General features: G+C 35.4%; 1 protein-coding gene across 2 annotated transcripts in view; it reads left to right on the top strand.

Moving 5' to 3' along the window:
* The window catches only part of LOC138147571 (aldehyde oxidase 4-like), an 85,288-nt gene that overhangs the window by 7,011 nt on the left and 54,990 nt on the right, over window positions 1–23,287 (top strand). For both annotated transcript variants that reach the window (XM_069070100.1, XM_069070102.1), the window contains exons 4-8: window positions 8,706–8,814; window positions 10,590–10,716; window positions 17,248–17,309; window positions 18,640–18,726; window positions 19,071–19,151. In XM_069070100.1, the coding sequence (XP_068926201.1) occupies window positions 8,706–8,814; window positions 10,590–10,716; window positions 17,248–17,309; window positions 18,640–18,726; window positions 19,071–19,151 (466 nt within the window). The remainder of the gene's footprint in view (window positions 1–8,705; window positions 8,815–10,589; window positions 10,717–17,247; window positions 17,310–18,639; window positions 18,727–19,070; window positions 19,152–23,287) is intronic.

The raw sequence follows: 23,287 nt of genomic DNA, 5'->3' as shown, positions 1-23,287 counted from the left end.
GTTTTATGTGGGCTCCAGCTACTCTGAAGACTGGGTACTGCTGAGGAGAATTAGTCCCCTTTTTCTCCATTATACTTAGAAACTTACAGACCACAATTTTAGTTTCATACACATTACTCACTAACCTGAAGGAATACTAGCTTGAGAGATGTAATCTTTTGAACCTTGAAGACTTTTTTTTGTTTCCAAGATCAAAACATATGTTTTTCAAAAAGAACCCTAGGAATTATCCAGTTCAATTTTTTCTTTTTAAATATAACTGATTGTGTGACCTTAGGCAATTCCATTCATTTATTTTTTTTAAAGCAATAAGGGTTAAGTAACTTGCTCAAGGTTACATGGCCAGTTATTTCTGGGTATGGTGCTAAGTATATGAGCCCGGATTTGATCCCCAGGTCATCCCGATACTGGAGCCGGTGCTCTTACTCACTGTGCTACCTGGCTGCCCCCATTCATTTTTTAAGCCTCATTTTTCTTATTTGTCAAATGAGAAGGTAATATAGTGGGGAAAAGATTAGGAGTTAGAAAATTTTTTTTTAAATCCTTACTCTATTGTCACTTATTATCTGTGTGCTCTGGTCAACTCAATCATCTATTCTCTGGGCATCAGTTTACTGATCTGTAAAATGCATGAGTTGTGTTAAAGGATCTCTATGATCTGTTTTAATATTGACATTTGGTAAAAGTCAAATTCCCATAGTCAGTCTTAACACTTTAGAAAGAATCAGGGTAACAAAGTCCTCTGCTTCTTTTCAAAAGGGACACAAATTGGTCTCTGGGTGAAGAGGCTTATTAATTGATTGGAAGGGTAACTAAGACAAAGTTGACCTTCCTTATAATTTTGCTTGGACCAGTCAGGGTCAAAACTTTCCCAAAATTTTCATGGAAAAGGTAATTCTCCAGTCCTTGTAAGTTCAAAGAGATTTTGACTTAATTTTTAGTGGAAGGTGTAAGATTCAGGGGATCAAGGCAACCCACCTCAGGCTAGGATCCCAAGGTCTTTCCTGTTTTTGTTCAATCATTTTAGTCATGTGTGACCCTTTGAGATCCCATTCAGAATGTTCTTGGCAAAGTTACTGGAGTGGTTTCCCATTCCTTTCTCCAGCTCATTTTACAGATGAGGAAATGAGGCAAATAGGATTAAGTGACTTGCCCAGGATCACACAGAGTGTAAGTGCCTGAAGCCAGATTTGAACTCAGGAAGATGAGTCTTCCTAACTTCACAGTTGACAGTCTGTTCACTGCACCACCTAGGAGGAGTAAGGTCTTTCCCCTCCTTAAACATCGAATTATCTTGGGGACTACGGAAAAGAATGAGGAGTAAGTTTCTGTGTCTTCCCCCCAGGGATGTGACTGTAAATGTTTAACAACTAGCTCTCAGGAAAAAGAAATGTACTCTCGACATACTTTTAAGTTTAATTAATGATATTACTCCATCACTTTATCAGGTCTAGACAATCAACAAAACAGTAACTCAAGTCTGATCTGTAACAATTTACAAGGTTTTAAATGCTCACCCTGAAATTTTAATAATTTTCCTGTGCAACCCTGTTCCACCCAATTTGACTCCGAGTTCCCAGAACACATCTGTACATTGTCTCCTTAGAATTGCCCTTGTTTTACTCTAGGTAATGTAACTATGACCTAATCGTCCCCTCCCTGCCATAGACTGTGAGGATCTGTTCACAATTGGCAAGCCCAGTTCCCTGCTTTCTAATGATATTTTTGAAACTAGATTTAGGCTCCCTCTTTCTTTCCTCTCTGTGTCATCTAGATCTTGATTTCTCGATCAACTTGCTGCCAACCCGTGCTCCCTAAATAGAGAACACTCAACTTAGAGATTCTTAATGTTTCCCCGGGGTGTAGAGAAAGGGCAAGAGTTCCAGTGGGGCAAACTGTTCCAGGTGGTTGTTATTGGGCTAATGTCATCCCTACAGATGGGGATTGGACGGTAGCACTCTCTTGGCTCTTTTGAGAATAGCGAAGGGTATGGACTAGAGAAGCCCTAGTAACCCTTTTTGAAATATCCATTTGAAGGTATGGCTTTTCTAATAATCTTAGATATCTTAGGTTATAATTTCTTAATATTTTTCTCTCTGGTCTTCCCTGTCTGAAGATTATTCTACTTGACCAAGAAAAGAGCTGTATAGTTCAGTTTGGCACACAGTAATAACTTAATACATGTTTGTTGATGGGTTGAATATCTTTTTCCTTTTTGGAAAATCAAGAGAATTTTTGCCATTTTCTAGATCCATAGTACCTCTCTTGTGATTTTTAAATGATTAACAACAGGTTAAATTATATTCGTCAGGTTTTTTTATTTTTCTAGGATGTAGTTTGTTTAAAACTGATGACTTAAATTTATTGAGTTCACCTAGATGCTCTTTTACCATCTTTCCACTTATCTTTCTTTCAGTTCCTTATTAGTAATTTTTTGTTTTGTCCTTCACAGGCAGAACTATAAAAAATAAAGCAAAATTGGCACTAGATAATTATTCTTTCTCTCCATCACCATCACCATCATCATTATCATCATCATCATCATTCTATCCACCAATAAACAGCTATCCTATCCATTTCTTGATTTCCCTCTGGAGCCCACCATGGCTTTTTAATTTTTTATCTTTATTTGGCTTTTTAGAGGGAAATTGGGGTTAAGTGACTTGCCCAAAGTCACATGGCTAGTAAGTGTGTCAAGTGTCTGAGGCTGGATTTGAACTCAGGTCCTCCTGACTCCAGGAGGAGTCTATTCACTGTGCCACCTAGCCTCCCCCTATGGCTTTTTTAAACCCCCTTTTTGTTGTTTTGGGAACCCATTGCCTGACTCAAATTATTCTGAACTTTAGTCACCCAGACAGTATTCTTTTAAGACTATTCTGGCCTTTGCATTCATCACTAATGATCTCCTTTTGCTTCTATCTACTGTATCCATCTTTTGTTTTTAATTTCAAAGCTGTTCTGTGAGTTTTCTATGTATTCATATTAGTCTCATTAGAATATTTATCTTCCAGTGAAATTATCTATGCCACTAGAATCTTGATCTTGAGCATGTTCCAACCTTTTTGGATCAAATTTCCTTGTAATATACTTTCTTCAAAATCTTTGAATTCTGATTTCCCCAAATTTAGGATATACATTAGACTTTGTGTAGATTTCCCTTTTTTACCCACCTGTATAATTGAACTTACATTTATTAAGCATCTGCTATTTGGTGTGAGGCACTGTGATAGAAAGTGAAGATACATATGTATCCTTGTGTGTGCGCACACACACACACACACACACACACACACAAGCACAGCACTAGGTCCCGTTCTCAACTAACAATCTACTGAAGGGATATGGGTACAAAGATGAGTAAATAGATGATAAATGGAAAAGTGAGAAAACACTTGGCAAAGGCTTCAGGTAGTAGATGAACCTTGAAAGTAGGTAAGTCAGTTTTCTAAGAGGTGGAGCTAAGGAGGGAGTACATGTTGGCCATAAGAGATAGCGTCTAGAAAGGCACTGAGATAAGCAATGAAAGAATAAGCATGTAGTAGAGCATGTTATTACTGTGCATGAAGAGGAGTAATATAAAATGAAATTGGAATGCTGGTTTGGAATTAGATCGTACAAAGCATTAAATACCAAACTAAGGTGTTCGCATTTATCCCAGAAGCAACAGGGAGTTACTAAAGGTTTTCACAGCAGGGAAATGGCATATTTAGTTTAGTGCCTGAAAGCGCTTACTTTCATAGCTATGTGGAAGATAGATTGGAGTGGAGGCTATGTGGTACAGTGAATAGAGCACCGGCACTGGAGTCAGGAGGACCTGAGTTCAAATGTGACCTCAGACACTTAACACTTACTACCTGTGTGACCTTGGGCAAGTCACTTAACCCCAATTGCCCTGCCTCCAAAAAATATATAGATTGGAAGGAGAATAATTATAAAGCTATTTATTAAAAGAGGAGAAAATTGATGTGGCCTAAATTAGGATAGTGTCAATGAGAGCAGAGAGAAAGGAAAACATGTGAGAGTAGCTGTCAAAGTAGAATTGACAGAACTTTGTAGATGAATGGAAACAAGGAGAATAAAGGAGAGGAAAGTCAAGGATGACCCCAAAGTGGGAGAACCTGGGGTGGCTAGGAAGATTCGGTTACCTGAAAAGAAATGGGTAAGTTTGGAAAAGAATTTTTTTTCTTTTGGTAGGAGGAAGGTAATGAGTTTAGCTTTGGATATGCTTATTTTTGAGATATTAATGAGACAATGTCTGCAAAGATTTCCAACAGGCTGTTGGTGACAGAAATAGCACTAGATTTGGAAGCATTCTACATAGAGATGATAATTGTATTGATGGAAACTGATGAGATCATCAAAAGAGAAGCTACAGAGAGGAAAAAAAGAGGATCTTGTATCTAGTAGCAACCATGAACAAAATGGAATCAATTTGAAAATTAGATTAAGGAATTTTATTTAAAAAGGTCAACACTATTGCAGAAGAGAGTGGTTTTTGGCTTTCTGAAATCCTTAACAGGAAGAAATGATTAATGAAAAGTAAACTCAAATCTAAATTTGTTTTCCTTCCTTTCTCACAACAAACTAATATTCACTTTTAAGGCTAAATTATTATAATGCAGGGCCCTATTTTCAACAACTATTTAAAGAAAGGGAATTATTACACAAAGGAGGAAATGCATAATTGTCCATGACTTCTTCTGAAAAAGGAATCTTTCTATTTTTTAAAATATAATCATCACTTTCAAAAAATCCAGCTGGAATGTAAAACAAAACAATACAAAACAATTCAGTAGTAGCCTATCATTTAATTATTTTGTGTGTGTATATTGACCCAAGCAACTCTAAGACTATAATTAGCAGAATATTTATAAATCTTCACTGATAGAGGGAATTCCTTACTAGGATTTCCCTACATGGAAGAAATCACAATTCTAGATTGAAACAGCAACAACAGTGAGACTAAGTGTCTTATCCTTCAAAATGGACAAAATCCAAAATTCCCTTGATTGAAAACCAGTTCTAAAACAGGAGATTGTGAATGTGAGAACCTGAATAATCAATACTGAGGGTATGCTCCAGGACTGGATTCGTCTATGTCTCACAATAAGAACTGAGCGTTGAAAACCCAACAGGCTGGAGACCAAAGGCTAGGGAGCCTCTACAACACTACAGAAAGCTTTAAGAAACAAATCAGTTTGCTTTCTTGTCATCACAGATGAGAACTCATCCTTGAAGAACATACTCTACAATCTGACATTTCTGTAATCTTGAATATAGAGACAACAGATCACATATCTATGGATATTCTGATATACAAGTTTTTGCATAATTATTGCCCACTTTTATTATTAATTATTATTCTTTTATTCCTTTCTCTCTTTTTTGATCGTTCATTGAACTTTCCTCAAGGGCAAAGAAAAAGTAGCTCTTTTTAACAGTTGTCCTTTTGTTTTAAAAGCCATGACCACTAAAACTTCTGACTTCTCTTCATCCTAAGCCTTGATCACTGAATATATTATTGCCTTGAATTCAAGCCTCTGTGAATGTTTAGAAAAAGAAAATTCCTCTCCCAGTCAAATGTGATTTGAAATCTCCTTGATCCATATGGAGTATTTTCACCTCTCAGAGCTACTATGAATTCATTAGCACTCAACTTCTCCAGCCCTCCTTCATCCAGAAGAGTAAGCACAAGAGATTGCAGGCTATCTCCCACCTTCACTATTTTTAGTGTCCAAGTTGCCCTATTGGCTAAACATGAATATTGCTAAAAATCTTCTAAGGTTATCTCACAAGGAATGCAAATACATAGTCCCCCTATGATCCAGATACTCATATTTCCAAGGTAACAACTTTGTTCAGAGGTAAATCTTGCCCCTCTTCCTTTGTTGACCTCTCTCCCTGAGGATCACAAACCAAGTCCAGGAGGTGGTGGTGTTCTCTTCCTGAGGAAGGATCTCAGGCTTCCTCTGTTTCAATGGAAGAGATTGTGAGTCTGCCCCTCATAGGCAGGTAAGTGATCTTGGAGTTAGGATCTGAGGGAGCACTAAAAGAGTCTGACTTTATGATCTAATTTTCTCAGTGAAGTAGGAGGCAAGGGTCTCTCCTAAGAGAGGAGAAAGTTTGCAATATTGATTTAGGATAGTATGAAGGTCAGGGAAGAATTGAAGTATTGACCAGTGTACCAATGAGAGTATAGGAGAGATCAGTTACCATGAACTTATAAAAGCCTCAGTTTGCTCCATTTTTATGTGACAATATAGGAAAGTTCAGAAGCCATGGAGTAGAAGAGGAGGTGGATGGTAATGATAAACCAAGGGTTGCATTTGGATAGGAAAAAGGATTCCAAGGGATGTGTATAGTTAGGTTGGTCAACCTTAGGGTTGAGAGTGTGGAGGCAGGAATATGAAACCTGAAAAATGATGGTTTAGTATGAGGAATAATTTTAACTTTGCTGCAGAGAGATGAAAGGATAAAAGGTTGTGATCAAAGGGGGGTAATTTCAGCATTCATAATTATGCAGATGACAGTTAATGGATGATGTAATTAGAAATAAGATCCTTCAAGCAGGGATTTATATATATTTATATTTTTATATCTGTAGTACCTGGCATAGTGCCCGGTGTAGATTAGGTACTACTAATAAGCTCTAAATGTGAGCATTCTTTATTAATAGCTAAGGAGGAGTAGGTAGAATGAGTATATAGGTCATGTGAGTTGATGAGGTTAAAAAGTTAGGATGCCAGATAGGTCATTAATGTGGATATCATAATCCCTCAGCATTACTGAAGTCAGGCAGAAATTAGGAGCAAAAAGGAAAATGTGGAGACTGAACTTGAGAATGGAAGGGAAGCAAACTGCAGAGTGATAGATGGATGCAGCAAGGATCTAGACAGGGTATTATGGATGGGGTTATAAAAGTTCTGGCAAGGCTTAAACTGCCTACCCTATTATAAGGGATAAATAATTACAAAACCTGGGTAGTGTTTTTCTCCTGGCTCTAGAAGAGAGTAAACTAATGTGAGAGGAGGACTGGAGAGTGGAGTCTCCCACCATAGCAGGCCTTTTAAGGATCTCTCAGAGAGAGGAAAAGAAGATAAGTCAAGAAGAGGAGAGGCATGATGGCAGGAGAGGTTTCAATTGTGTCAACTCTCCTCTTCCCACCTTCTCCTTCTGGCAGCCTGGAGAGGAGAAGAATAAAGCAGCAAGATTTAAGATTGTGGCTTTATTTGTTTCTTTTTATCACTGACACTTGTTCAGGTGACCAGAGCTCTGAGAGGAAAAAAAAATCATAAATAGACAAGGAGGAACAAATGATCCTTATTTCCTTCCCCAATACAGATAAAGTGTGACTGGCACCTGTTTGTAAGAGTGTTATTTTGTTCTCTTAAAAATGGCATCTCATTGATCTAATTTTTTTCTCATAAAGACCTGTGATTGACCTTATTTCCATTTTCTTTTGTTCCTTTGTTGGTGGTATGAGGGAGTGTAGAGATTTGAGAGTCAAACTCTAGATGATTTTAGAAAGTTATTATTTTTATAACTGGGGACACAATCATGAGTCATTCATATAATGTATAATTACATTTCTAAGGCAGAATTATTACAAATTTGGGTCTTCAAATCTGGTCTCTTAGACCACAAGCCTAAATCTTTTGTGACCTCTAATACTTGCAATGCAAATCTAGTCCTGGAATCAGTTTTTCCTCCTCCCCACTCCCTAATATTGCTTAAGAACTTATATCAATATGAGAAGAATAAATTCTGATCTTGATTTTTCAACAATTTTTTTCTTGTCTCTCCCCCCTTCCCACCACATTTGAGGGAGAGATTATAAAATGACTTTAATGAACAAAAGATTCACAGGAAATTTAGGTTCATGGTCTGATGGGTCAATTTAAAGATCCAAGTTTATGGTAAAGAAAAAAAAACAGTCATATCTTGTAGTTGTATTTTTCATCTCTCCAGAATTAACATGCAAAATTCATAGTAGCATAGGCATGTGTATAAAAAAGAGCAAATAAACATGGTAATAATGATAACAGGTTTACTAAACAGGTTAGACCAGACAACAAAACCTAATCCTAAAAGAAGGGAAATTGCTAAATGATGGAGGAGAGAAAGGGTCTGGCATTGGCAATCACAAGCAAGAAGTATGCTTATTTCTCTTGGCCCTGTACATAGGGGCATGAGAGGAGAACCTAGTCTTAGAGAAGGAGGCTGGGTATTTGGTGACTTTGGGAGGAAGTTAGGTTTCAATGAGTGCAGGAAAGGGAAAAAGGTCTAAAATGAAGGGAAGTTTAACAACATACATCAGGTTCCAGAGGAAAGATGGCAGAAAACAACAGAAAAATGTTGAGACTGGGAAAGATTAAGGCATAATAATGGGCAGATATGCTTTCTTTAAAATAAAAATAAAAAAGAAATAGAGTTTAGAGGATTTCTATATCAATATCTACATAGACGATATCTTCATAATCCCTTTTTACCGTCCCTCCCCCATGCCCTTCTATTTCCCTTCCAATCCCAGAACAAAAGCAGTAATAATCACTTTGCACATCGCTCACAAGTACATGGTTTTGTAGCAAGACCTGTCCGGTAACCTGGTCAGAGATGATTAATCACTATACAGCAGATTCAATTAAGTACTATTGTGATGTTATTACCATCATTGATTTTCCTTTAAATTACTTAAAACACTGCAGTCATTATTCTGCCACTGCCTGCCTGGTTCCCTTATGTTCTCTCTATGGTGCTGCAGTCACCACAGTGGAAGGCATCGGAAGCATCAAAACCAGGATCCATCCAGTTCAGGTAAGGTTACATTGTAACTTGTGGAATTGGGGAAAGATCCTTGGACTTGAAATCAGAAAATATGGTTGCTCTCCCACTAACTTGTGCAACTGTAAGTAAATAACTTCTCTCCAAACCACAGTTTCTATATCTGTAAAATGAGAAGAATAGACTAGATGATTTCAAAAGTTCCTTTTGGCTCTAGCAGTCAATGAGTAGTGGAATTAAAGTTTCAGTGTTTCTAGGTTTTGTTCAGAAATGAACATTCTCAATTTAGGGGTGATGAACCATGGCAAAGTTTTATGTTAAAAGGTGTTTTAGTCCTTCACATTGTGTGAATCTCTAGATTGAACCAATTTCCTTCATCATTTAAGATAAATCCTAGAAGTTTTCTTTTCTATGCCTCTAAGTTAAAATGAAGATGACTTTCAATAAATTTTATTGAGGAAAAATGAGTGGATAAACTAGAAAATATATACTGTACTCAAATTATCAAATGGATCTATTACTTCAGAAATGTGGGAACTCTCTCCGTTGTGGTAGATGACTCATCCATTCTCCCCATCCAGTAGGACTTTAGTCCTTTTTCATTTCCATTGTCCATTTTAATTTTTCAGAGAGCCTTTAGTAAGGCTCAGTAGAATAGAATATTGTAGGCCTTTCTTTCAGATAGATGTTGAGGTCATTAAAAACTTTACAGTTTCCCAAGGCAATCCAACCTACTCCATTCCTGGTATACCATTCATCTATCTCTCTATCTATTATCTTTTATTTTTCTTTAATATTATTTTATCTTTGTAAGGAACTACTAATGTAGAAATTACTCTGGAAACCAGATTGACAATGTTCCTTATGGTCTTGAGGACCTTGCCTGGAACAATAAAAAGCTGAATTATTTTCCCACTGCCACACTCTTAGTATGTGTATCAGAGTTAGGATTTGAATCTAGGTCTTCCTACCTCCAAGACAAGCCCTCGATATGCTATCACATAATCGATTTCTCACATTATTCCTTATATTCAGGAATGTGTTGGAGTCTGCTTGAATCAGCTTGTGAAAACCAGAGAGCTAATTTTTAAATTTTCAGTGTGAACATTTAAAAATCAGCAATTGTTACAAATCAGGACTTTATTTTATTTGGATAGTTTTCAAGACTTAAGAAAGTGTTAAAATGCAGATTAAACATATACATGTATTTTGTGTTTATTTCCCCACTCAGTGAGCCTGGTTGTTAATTATTTACCAGCACACCCTAGTTTATATTCTAAAATAGAGTCATCTCTAGTGTTAGTGCTGCTAAGGACAGTACAGTGATTGATATTTAACTATACAGTTATAGGATTTAAGAAAAGGTCCTTGGAGATCTTCTATCACAATCCAGTTATTAGAGAACAGAAATAAAGGCTAGATGAAAAATCACATTGTAAACATGTTGAGTCCCAACTATGCTTAGAGTATTCTTTTACAGAAAACCCTGGTGTCCTTATAGTTCACCTTCCTTCAAAGCTGGGAAAGACACTAATAGACCCTAGCAATGAGACCCTGAATATTTGCTTATCCTCAAGGATGTTGTTTTTTTCTTAGCCCTTTAAAAATTCTTGCCAAGAATAATATTGCTTAAAATGCACCGCTGTGCCCTTCATAGAGAAATCTCAGTTCCAAGAAAGACCCGCTTATTCCTGGGTGACTTTTTTTGAATTGAAGTTTGTTTTGTCAGTTTAAACCATATACATGCTTTTTGATGATCAAGATTGAAAAATGGTGCTGGTTCAAGGTATAATTTGTTTTTCTCTCAGGAGAGGCTTGCCAAATGCCATGGGACTCAGTGTGGATTCTGCAGCCCAGGAATGGTGATGTCCATATATACTCTACTGAGGAACTACCCAGAACCAACAACAGAGCAGTTAATGGAAACTCTTAGTGGTAAGTTTCCTTTTATATGATAAATCAAATTCTCTTCACATTTCTTTCTCACTATAGGAGGAACCCCTAGAGTAGAAAGGACCTTTGAGACTTATGACACAATGGAAAAGAGTTTGAGAAAGTATCTAACCACAGATTTTGGTATAGGGCCTATACCTATATCTGATCAACTTCCAAATCTGAGTTTTCCAAATCTGATCCTTCTGCAGTTTTATGAGTTGATTCTAATTTGGAAGTTTAAAAATGGGTTATATCTGTATAAGACACTATTCTATTTAGTCATTTTGGGGATTTGTGTTCACTGTTAAGATAAAAAAAAACCTTGTATTTGATTCTGAAAAGAGAAAGTTCTTTGATATTCACCATTTTTAATAGACATGGATATGTCAGGTCAGCTTTATAGAGGAATTTGCTACTTCTTTCTATTCTTTTTGCTAACCAGGGTGAAATAATGTTGCTTTAGTTTGACTATGTAGAGCAAGCAGTGCAGGGCATTGTCATGATTACCACTTTTTGATATAGTTTGGAATCTGGTACTTCTAGTTTACCTCCTTAACATTTGTTTTTCATTGATTTTTTAAAAATATTCTTGACCTTTTGTTTCTTCAGATGAATTTTGTTTTTGCTTTTTTCTCCTAGCTTCATAAAATAATTCTTTGGCATTTTGATTGTTATGGTCCTGCATAAGTAAATTAATTAAGGTAAAATCAACATTTTTATTATGTTGACTTGGCCTACTTATGAGCAATTAATATTTCTGCAATCATTTAGATCTGTCTTTATTTGTATGAAAAACATTTGGTAATTGTATTCTGATAGTGCCTGGTTATGTTTTGACAGGTAGACTCCCAAGTATTTTACTTATTTTAAGCACTTATTTTAAATGGAAATTGTCTTTCTATCTCTTCCTGCTGGGTTTTATTGGACGTATATGGAAACAATGATTTATGAAGTTTATTTTATATACTGCAACTCTGCTAAAGTTAATAATTTTCAACTAATTTTAGTTGCTTCTCTAGGTTTCTCTAAGTATACCCTAATATCATATCCAAAGAATGATACTTTTATTTCCTCATTGCCAATTTTTATTCATTTTTTCTTGTCTTATTGTTGTAGTTAGCATTTCTAATATAATATTGAATAGTAGTCATACATCCTTGCTTCACCTCTGATCTTATTGGGAAGGTTTATATTTATCCTCATTCCATATAATGCTTTTTGTTATTTATATAGTCAATTATGCTTACAGTTTTCCTAATTTTGAACAAGCCCTCTCTTCCTGGTATTAATTTCACCAGGTCATAAGGTAACCTTTGTGATATATTACTGTAATATACTTGCTAGTATCTTATCTAAAATTTTTGATCAATATTCCTTAGGATAGTTGGCCTATAATTTTCTTTCTTTATCTTTGCTCTCCTTGGTTTAGGTTTCAAAACCATATTTTTGTCATTAAAGGAATCTGGTAGGACTCACTTTTTACCTGTCTTTTAAAATAGTTTATATAGTTTTGGGATTAATAGTTCCTTAAATGGTTGGTAGAATTCAAATATAAATCCATCTTGTTCTTGGAGTTTTTTCTTAGGGAGCTCATTTGTGGTTTTTTCAAAGTTTTTAGATAAGATATATTTATTTAAGCATTCTATTTCCTCTTCAATAAATCTGAACCATTTATATTTTTGTAAATATTCATATGCTCCATTTTTTCCATTCATGTGTTCCATAATTTTTCATAATAACTTCTAATAATTATTTTAATTTCATCTTTGTCAGTGGTATAATCACCCTTTCCATTTTTGACACTGGTAATTTAGTTTTCTTATTTTTTTCTTTTAAATCAATTTAATCGATGGATGACTTTTTTTTTTATAAAACATCTCCTATTATATTAGTTCAATTTTTTATTTTCAACTTTATTAATCTCTCCTTTGTTTTTTTAGAATTTTTATTTTAGCATTTCATTGTTTTTTCCCTAGTTTTTTAGTTGCATCCTCAATTCATCGATCTGTTCTTTCTCTCTTTTCCTGATGTGAATGCTTAGAGCTATAAAATTCCCCATAAATACAGCTTTGTTTGCATCCCAAATTTTTTGGCATATTCTCTCATTGTTTTCATCATATTTAATGAAAATATTGATTGTTTTCAGGTATTCTTTAGGATTAATTAAAAAATTCCAATTAATTTTTAATCTATGCTTCCATGACCTTTTATTAAATGTAATTTTTTATTGCAATATAACCAGGAAAAAAGTGTATTTAGTAGTTCAGCTTTTCTGTGTTTGTTTGTAACATTTTTTTTTGTCCTAATACATGGTCAGTTTTTATGAAGGTGCCATGTATAGTTGAGAAAAAGTTATATATTTTTTTCTATGCCCATTCCTTTTCCCCCCAGAGGTCTATCATATCTAACTTTTCTAAAATTCTGTTCATCTCCTTGTCTTCTTTCTTATTTATTTTGCGATTGGATTTATCTAATTCTGTGAGGGGAAGTTGAGGTCCCTACTAGTATAGTTCTACTACTTCCTCTTGTAACTCATTTAATTTTTCCTATAAGAATTTGGATGCTATATCATTAGGTGCATATATGTATAGTATTGATATTACTTCATTGTCTATTACTTTAAAAAATGTAGTTTCACTGATTTTCTCTTTTTATTATGTCTATTTTTGCATTTACTTCATCTGAAATCCTGATTGTACCCAAACTTTTTACCCAAACTGAAGCATAATAAATTCTTCTCCAGCCCCTTATTTTAACTTTGTGTATTGTTCTGTTTCAAATGTGTTTCTTGTAAATCAGCATATTATTGGATTGTGGTTTCTAATTCATTCTGTTGTAATCTTCTGTTTTATGCGTGAATTCATCCTATTTACATTCATTTACATGATTATTAACTGTGCTTTTTCCCTCCATCCTATTTTCTTCTGTTTATCTTTCTCTCTTTGTATCATGTCCCTCCTCCAAAGTCTGTTTTGCTTTTGACCACTGCCTCCTTTAATCTTCCTTTTTTTAAAAAAAATTACTTCCTCTTTTTCTCTAATTTATGCTAAACTTAAGATTTGTTTGTGGAGTGGAGAAACTTAAGGCTTTTTCTGCATTCCTTTTTTTTTTTTTTTTAAGCAATTGGGGTTAAATAACTTGCTCAAGGTTACATAGCCAGTTATTTTTTGTGTGGGTGTTAAGTATCTGAGGCCGGAACTGATCCCGGGTCTCCCAACTCCGGGGCAGTGCTCTTACTCACTGCGCCACCTAGCCGCCCCTACATTCCTGTTTTTAGAGCTTGTTCTAGGGGTTTGGAAGTTTTTAGTGCTTCTACATAAGAAGAAGTGTAGTTATTGCTCACTTGATCTGCTGCCTGGTCCTTACCCAGTTCTTGGTAAGCGATACTACTCCTCAGCGCCCCTGATCTCTCAAGACAAAAAGCACTACTCTTCACCCTGGAACTGTGACCAACAAGTGAGTATAGATAGTGGAGTTGCCAAATAGCACTAATTTCTCTGCCCAGTGCCTGAATAGGAGTCTCTTGTAATCTCTTTTTGACAAGCTGCCCAATCTCATTACTATCTTTGGCTTGAGAGTTACAGATGTTACTATTGCTGTTATGACTGTCAAGACCTTCAGCTTGTGCTGCTTCTATGTGTGCTTTGTTCTAGCCCCCACTTCATTGTCATAGACCTCTCCTTCAAACCTCCTAAATTGTTTTGGGTTAGAAAAAATATCTGATCCTGATTTTTATTGCCTATGCTTCTCTAGAATTGAATTTGATGTGTTATTTTAAAGTTACTTAGGGGAGGCTAGGTGGTGCAGTGAGTAAAGCCCTGGCCCTAGAATCAGGAGGACCTGAGCTCAAATCCAGTCTCAGACACTTAACACTTACTAGTCATGTGACCTTGGGCAAGTCACTTAAAACCAACCTCCCTCCAAAAAGCAAAAAAAAAAAAAAAGTTGTTTGGAGCAGAATGTTGGAAAAGTTTGGCCGTAGTGCTTACTCTTTACCAACATATTGTCTCTGCTCCTTCATATCCTTTTAAAAATAAAGGTACATTCTTTACCAAAATAGTTGAAAAATATTAATTAAATAATCTTACTCAAATTTATATGAAATTTTAACAAAACAGACGGATCAGAATTTAAAGAACTGTCAACTCTGAAGTATAGTCAGGTGCTTCTGAACAATAATACTTTTTAATTAATTATTATTTAATCTGATGCTGAATTTCTTCTGAGATTAAATGGAAAATAGTCCTAAAATCATCATGAAGTCATGAGGGGTGATGTATGTATATCTATGTCAGCTATTTTTATACTGCCTATATATCTACCTCAACTTCTATCAGATCCCCAATCTCTATTTCTGTATCTGTAACTATATCTTTGTCTTCATCTCTCTCTAGCTATATCATCTAAATCTCTAACTAATCTAATCTCATTATCAATCTATGTATCCATGTATGTATGTATGTATGTATCTATCTATCTATCTATCTACATATCTATCTACATATCTACCTATTTTGTGAACAGAGAACCAGTGTGCCTGAAGAAGTTAAATGTAGAAGAGAAGTGGGAAAGAAGGTTGCAAGGCCAAGTTGGGACAACAATGGGCAGAGCTTTTATGGAGAGGTTTAGTTTTATTTTGATTTGTGATTTTGTCAATTTGAGGAACTCTGTTGTGGAAATTCCTCCATTAATGTAGACCAGCACCTCATCTCTACAATATGGTATTAGATAACTGCTTGAAGTACTGAGAAGTTATTACTTACTATGGTCACATAACTAATATGTGTCAGAGGTGACATATGAACTCAGATCTTCTTGCCTCCAAGCTTGACACTCTATATACTATGACACTTTCACTCAAATTTTTATAGTTTGAATGGAAGACAAATATATTTTTGATAAAAGTACAAAGAATAAAGCAATCCCTTCGCACAAAAAAACTTACATTCTAATGAGGGAGACAAAAATACACATGAAAATACATTTATAATAAATGTAAAATTAATAAATAGAAATATACACAAAGTTGTTAAATTTAAGGTAGCTTGGGAGGGAGAGCACCAGTAGTGGGGAACAGGGAGGTGGGAGAATCAGAAAAAGCTTCATACAGAAGATAGTGCCTAAGCTACATCTGAAAGGAAGCAAAGAAGATTCTAGTCACTGAATAAACACTGCAAAAGCAGAGAGACAGGAGATGGATGATGTTTTATGAGGAACAGAAAGAAGCTCAGTTTGACTTGATCATAGAATGCAGGAGGGAGAGTAATGGCCAATGAGGCTGGAAAGAAAAATTGGAATCCAGGTTGTGAAGAGCTTTAAAAGCTAAACAGAGGAATTTACATTGTTTATATTGGACCCTAGAGTGAATAGGAAGCTCTTGGCATTGCTTGAGTGGAGGAGTCACATGGTCAGATCTGCCCTTAAAGTTGATCACTTGCCAGGAGTGTTTGAATGAACTGGAATGGCAGACAGGCATGGGGTAGGGAGACCAACTAGAATGCTGTTGTAATAATTCAGGTGAGAGATGATATGCCCCTGAAATAAAGTAGTAACTGTATGACTGAAGTGAGGTGATCGAATATGAGAAATGTTGTAAGAATTAAAAAGGCAACGTGACATCTAGTTGAATGAGGAATTCAGGATAATGCTGAAATCATGAGCATGACCCACTGGAAAAGTTGGGGCACCTTTGGCAGAAATAAGGTAGTTTGGAAAAGGAAAGTTTTAAGGAGTAGATTTCAGTTCAATTTTAGACATATTATCTTTCAGATATCCTTAAGACATCCAATGTGAAGCAACCAGTTGGTGATGAGGGACTGAAGCTATGGGGAGATTCTGTAGATGGATAATTTAAGAAAAAAAAACACCATATATCTGTATGTATTTGTATATTTGTGTATAGGCACACATGTTTATAATATCCATGTATAGAATTTATACACATATAAGCATATGTATACACGCATGCACATATTTATGCATACATATATGTATATATGTATGTATGTGTGTGTGTTTGTGTGTGTATGAATCATCTTGAGTGAACTTAGGAGGCTACCAAGAAAGAGAATATAAAGGGAGAAGAGAAAGAAGCTCATGGTACAACTGTGGGAAATATTCACAGGTAGAGAAATGTGTTACAGATATTGAGAGATCTGCTTGTAATGAGTATACCAGTAATCAGAAATCCTCAAAGTGGGACATTTCTTGTAAATGGGTCATCTTGCTGATTTTAGGAAATGTAAAGGATTTTATTGCCATTCTGTTCATTCCACTAATAATGTGAGATAAGATAGCATATGTTTATATTTTATTCCTTAAATATATGTCCTTATTAAAAATATGTATTACTGATATTTTTTGTTTTTCTATCAGTACCAATATTTCTCTTCTTGTTCCTCCAAGAGAGTCATCCCTTAAAGCAAAGAATGAAAAAGAGGAGGGAAACTAGCAAAACTTATCAACAGAATCAACCAATTCTGACATTACATACAGAGTTCCTTACCTATACATACTTTGTACCATATTCAGGTAATTTGTGCCGATGTACTGGATACCGACCAATTGTGGAAAGTGGGAAGACTTTCTGTGAGGTGAGTAAAATAAAGAAAACTGTAGTTATGAAATAGTTGATAGTTTAACCAGTTGATAATTTTTATTGATTGATGCACAGGAATCCATAGTAGGTCATGCCTGGACTGAGATTTGGACATGACAAGTAACATATAGCCATTGTAGGTTTTTGTCCAAGGGAACTGACATAGTGAAAATAATATTTTAGGAAAAACAGTTCTTGGAATCTAAGCATCAGCTAGGGCAGGAATTCACAAGGGTTTATTGGGGGAACTGGATGCAACACACCAACAGGAAATTTTGAGGACTGGACTAAAGTGGTAGCAATGAGAATGAAATATATTGTTAAAATTTAAGAGACATTTCAGATGAGAAATATTTTATATTTTATATATATAAATATATATATACATATATATATATCTTATATATATATATAAGAAATATTTTATATGGTATGGTTGCTAACTGTATATGGGAAATAAAGGACTAAAAAGGAATGAAGATCAACTCAATGATTTTGAACCAGAAAATTAATATTAGGGTAAATTGTTTTTATTTTTTTGTTTTTCTCTTTTTGGAGGGGTGAAGGCAGGGCAATTGGGTTTAAGTGACTTGCCCAAGGTCACATGGCTAGTAAGTGTTAAGTGTCTGAGGCTGGATTTGAAGTCAGGTCCTCTTGACTCCAACGCCAATGCTCTATTCACTACACCACCCATCCACCCTGGTGAATTGTTTTTGAGTTTACAATAAGTAGGACCAATCTCCACCTGCCTTGCCCCTCACTAAATAACAATTTCTATATTATTAAAATATCAAAACAATTTTCCTACTTTCACCTTGTGAGCATAGGAATTATAATAAAGGTTGAACTGCTGTTCAGTTCTGTGAGGATGTTGTGGAAGTCATCAACTACTGAGTGGAGTAATTTCCTGAAAAAAAATTGTATGGCTTGTTGAAGATTTTTTTAAAAATGTATATTTTTATTGACACTAAAGGTCAAGCTTCATTTCCCCCAAGAACATTTCCTTGACTAACTGCACTTGACTCAGACCAGTCCATTATGATCTTCCCTCACCACTTTGAGAAACCCTGTTCGGTACCATCACAGATTTATTTTTATGTTTCCTCATCATAGTTTCTAGCTATTTCATTTATGTGATCCTTCTAGCTCCCTTTTCCCATTCCCCCCACTCCTCACTGTAAGTTACTTGAGGGCAGTGACCATATTTTATACTTCTGTTGTAGTCCCCATGGGACCTAGTACAAAGCTACTCACACACTACACCCTCAATAAACCCCTGCAGAGTTAACATATGAACATATTTCTAAAGGATGTCATTTTCATAGGAATCAACTGTTTGTCAACTGCAAGGAACAGGAAAATGTTGCATGGATCAAGAGGAAAATCAGTTCTACCTAGAAAAAAAGGAAAAGGTATGTCATGAATTTGACTTGCAATTTGTGGTAAAGTTAATTTAATGATCAAAGAAGCTATGCAATTAGCTACATAAATCCAGATGAATTCCATTTTCTTTCCTTCAATGACTAGAGTATGTGGTAACAAAAAAATAATGTATAGCATAGCTTTGCAAAGCTCACCAAAGGAACCAGTCCCCAGTTGATCATGCTTCTAGGCTATGGGGGGCAGGATGGGACTAGTGGGTAAGGAGTGAAGCATTCTTCAGGGTAAAGATCATGATTTCTCTCCTCTTTGCAACTGAATCCCTTTATTCCAAGAAACATTCATTTAATGAAATTCAATTTGGTTTGTTTTTGAGATGTGTACTAAGCTGTATGATGAGAGTGAATTCCGGCCCTTCGATCCATCCCAGGAGCCTATATTTCCACCTGAGCTAATAGTAAGATTTTTTAAATTTTTTTTTATGCTGGTATATGTCAGTATAGAAGAAAACATTAAGCTATACTTATTTATCATGCTACTCATATTTTTTAAAAAAATTAATAAACAGGGGCGGCTAGGTGGCGCAGTGAGTAAAGTGCTGGCCCCAGAGTACCCGAGTTCAGTTCTGGCCTCAGACACTTAACACTCACACAAAAAAACTAGCCATGTAACATTGGGCAAGTTACTTAACCCCAACTGACCTCCAAAAGGCAAAAAATAATAAAATAAATATCAGAACATAACAGTCCAGCACCGGGTTCTCAAATGTTCTACCACATGAGTTCCAGAGGATTTGATTAAGCTCCACTTTAAAGAACAAGGATATAGCATAGAGAAAAGGACAATGACCTGGAAGACTGAAGACACAGGTTCAAGGCCTGGTTTCACCACTTATTAGTTCATAGAGCCTTAGGCAAATCAATCATTAACTTCCATGAACCTTATTTTTTTGAAAATGGTTCAGCTTCCATCTGTACCGAAGGTTTCAGAGTGATGGAAGAGGGGACTAAGGGTACAAAGAATTATATGGTTTTAAATCAAACTATAAATATTCACTTAGCAGGTGGTCCTATAAAAATGAGATCCTTTTTCAGTGACCAACCAGTGAACACTCTTCTAAAGAAACTGATTCATGACGATCATAACAATTACGGTAGAGGCAACGTCCTTCTCCTAGTCCCTCGGGTTCACAGCCTAGGAGTCGTCTACAATTCCCTTCATCTCGCTCATCCCTCATATCCCAGCTGTTGCCAAGGCCTGTCAGTTTTACCTTTGCAACAACTCTCACATATGCTCTGTTCTCTACCCTGACACTGTCGCCCCTCAAGGGCAGGTCTTTCTCAGCTCCCTCCTAGACTACTGCAATAGTTAGCTGGTAGGTCCTCCTGCCTCAGGTCATCCTCTCAAGTCCTACTCCAATCCATTCTTTATGTAGACACTAAAGTGAGTTTCCTAAAATGCAGGTTTGATCGGGTCACACACACACCCTCCACCCCCACTCAATAAACTCCAGTGGCTTCCTTTTGCCTCCAGGAGCTAATACAAAATGCTCTGTTTGGCATTTAAAGGCATTCATAACCTAGACCCCTCCTACCATTCCAGTCTTTTTATATCTTTCTCCTCAATATACACTCTTCAAATCAGTGACAATGGCCTCCTGGTTGTTTCAGGAACAAAACATTCCATCTCTCAGCTCTGGGCATTTTCTCTAACTATTCCCCATGCCTGAAATGGTCTCCCCCCTTCACTCTGACATCAGACCTCCTTGACTTCCTGTAAGTCCTTACCAAAATTCTACCTTCTACTGGAAGCCTTCTTTAACCCCTCTTAATTCTAATTCTTTCCCTTTTTCAGTGATTTCCTATTTATCCTGTGCATAACTTGCTTTGTGTATATTTGTGTGAATGTTGTTCCTCCCATTAGATTGTAAACAATCTAATGCAAACTATTTGAGAGCAGTCCTGTCTTTTGCCTCTTTCCGTATCCCCAGCTTAGCACAATGCCTGGAACATAGCAGGTGCTTAATAAATGTTTATTGATTGTCAAAAATAAGGGGACATTTTACGTGTCATTTTTAATTACAAATCTGTTTTATGTCCCTTTTATTCCCACCTTGTTTAAAAAAAGGGAAAAGAAGATCAAATTCTTTGTAACAAATATACATAGTCAGGCAAAACAAATTCCCTCATTGACTGTGTTTAAAAAATATGTCTCTTTCTATATCCTAAATACATCACTTCTCTGACAAGAGGGGGAGAGTAGAAAACTAAAGGAACTTGCTGTCCTATGGAAGGATGAATTAAAGGTTCTTTTAGAGAGACAACGGAATTGATTTTATCATGAATCTAAAGGCAGCAAAAAATATAATTTCATGAGAGACATAGTTATCTTGTATGGTATTATTTGATTGGATAATTCTTTTTGAAAAGATCATCTTGAAAATGATTATAACTAGAGTTCCAGTATCTGCCACAGAGAATAAAGACGTAGAGAAATTCTATGAAAAACTTGATGATACTCCCACATTTAATCAAAATATACTTAAATTTTTTTTTTTTGCAAAATTTTGTTTTTACAAAGATATGGTAGAATTGGGACAAAATAGTTTGGTCCTTGTTCAAGAGTGAGAAGTCGGTCTTATGACTGGGTATCACAAATACTTTTTGTTTTTGAGAAGAGTTAAAAGGTACTGGGCATAGTAAGAAAAAGGTAACATTATAAAAAATGGAAATGTTTATATTTTAACAAACAAAAACTCTGGAAAACTGTTTTGGGAGTCACTTAGTAATTAGTCATTTCACTATAGTCAAACCAACTTGTAAGAGCAAAAAAAAAAATCAAAACTGGAACCAAATTAGAAAAGAAAATGAAAATGAGAAGGCCGAAGTAATGCAACACCAATATTACCTAACTATTTCTTCTGGAAAATGGAAATAGATAAAAGAAATATTATGGGCACAGATTATTGCTTTTTCTAAGCAATTTTAACCAATGTAGGTTAATCACATCAATTAGGAGGCTTAAAGGACCTAGGCACCACCTTACCTAAGAAGAAGAGAGATGGCAGTTGAAGGTAACACCATTTTAGAATATATGCCTGTTTGTAAGATATTGCAGAAAAACAGCAGAAGCTTATATGAAGTATTGCCTCATAGAACAGAGAAAAATATTGGCAAAAAGCAAATCTTTACAGTAGAGTTTTTAAGAGACTGAAATATACAAAAATGTTCTTATATCTGAAAGAGGGGAGAAAAACACATTTGGGAAAAATCTCAAACCCTATTGTTGTAAAAAGATTATTCAGGAAATATTAAGTTCATATATAAATCTATGCTATAAACCCATAGCAATATTTCCCATCTATATAACATGTTTATGAGAATAACCTACTCACCCATCAAGGGCATGCTTAATAATATCATAAGAAGCTTGTCATTCACAGAAATGATTCTATTCCAGTTCACATCTTTACAATAACCCAATTGACTAAAAGATATAATATATAAAAAGGTACACTATGCTTATTTGACTATTAAAACATTTGACTTGATTTAGTAAAAGAGCCCTTTAAAGATTTCTTCATTCTACTGTCCCCTGCATATGACAGAATTTCACAAGCTTTCTGGAAACACATTTTTGTAAGGTAGTCTTGATAATTAGGTAACTCCAAAAGAAATTAATCTTTGGCCATACTTTAGATTTTTATTTTAAATTTATTTTTAACATTGATTTAAAAATTTGACTTCTAAATTATTTTCCTCTTTTCACCACTCTCCCACCAATTGAGAAAGTACACAATATGATATCAACTATACATGTGAAGTCAGACAAAACACAGTTCCATATAACCATGTTGTAACTGTTTGAAAAAGCAAGAAATATAAAGAAAGTAAAAAAAAGTATGTTTCAATTTACATTTAGAGTTAATCCCTGCTCTCTTTTGAGTGGATAGCATCTTTCACCATGGATCCTGCGGAATTATCTTGGATCATTGTCTTGATCAGAATAGCTGTCTTTCATAGTTGATCATACTTCCAATGTTGCTGTTATTGTGTACAATGCTCTTCTGATTCTGCTTATTTCACTTTGCATAAATTCATATAAGTCTTTTTAGTTGCTTCTGAAACCATTCTTCTCTTCATTTCTTATAGCACAGCAGTATTCCATCACAATCATATCCAAAACTTGTTCAGCCATTCCCCAATTGATGGGCATCTCCTCAATTTCCAATTCTGTTATACCACAAATGGAGTCGCTATAAATATTTTTTTTGTAAATACAAGTCCTTTTGCCTTTTCTTTGATCTTTTTGAGATAACAGAACTAGCAGTGGCATTACTAGGTTAAAGTTATGCACCATTTTAGATCTCTTTGGGAATAGTTCTAAATTGCTCTCCACGAAGTTTGGACCAATTTACAGCTCCAACAACAGTGCATAGCATCTCAATTTTTTCACATCCCTTCCAGCATTTATAATTTTCCTATTTTTTTGTCATTACAGCTCATGTCATAGGTATGAAGTGGTACCTCAGATTTGCTTTAATTTACATTTCTCTATTCAATAGCGATTCAGAGCATTTTTACATGACTTTTG

This window comes from Petaurus breviceps, unplaced genomic scaffold, assembly GCF_028583685.1.
Source record: "Petaurus breviceps papuanus isolate PSGF00001 unplaced genomic scaffold, PetGlider_PUasm1.0 90804, whole genome shotgun sequence".
Lineage (NCBI taxonomy): Eukaryota > Metazoa > Chordata > Mammalia > Diprotodontia > Petauridae > Petaurus > Petaurus breviceps.
The sequence above is the reverse complement of the archived record's forward strand: the minus strand, read 5'-3'. Positions and strand labels throughout refer to the sequence as shown.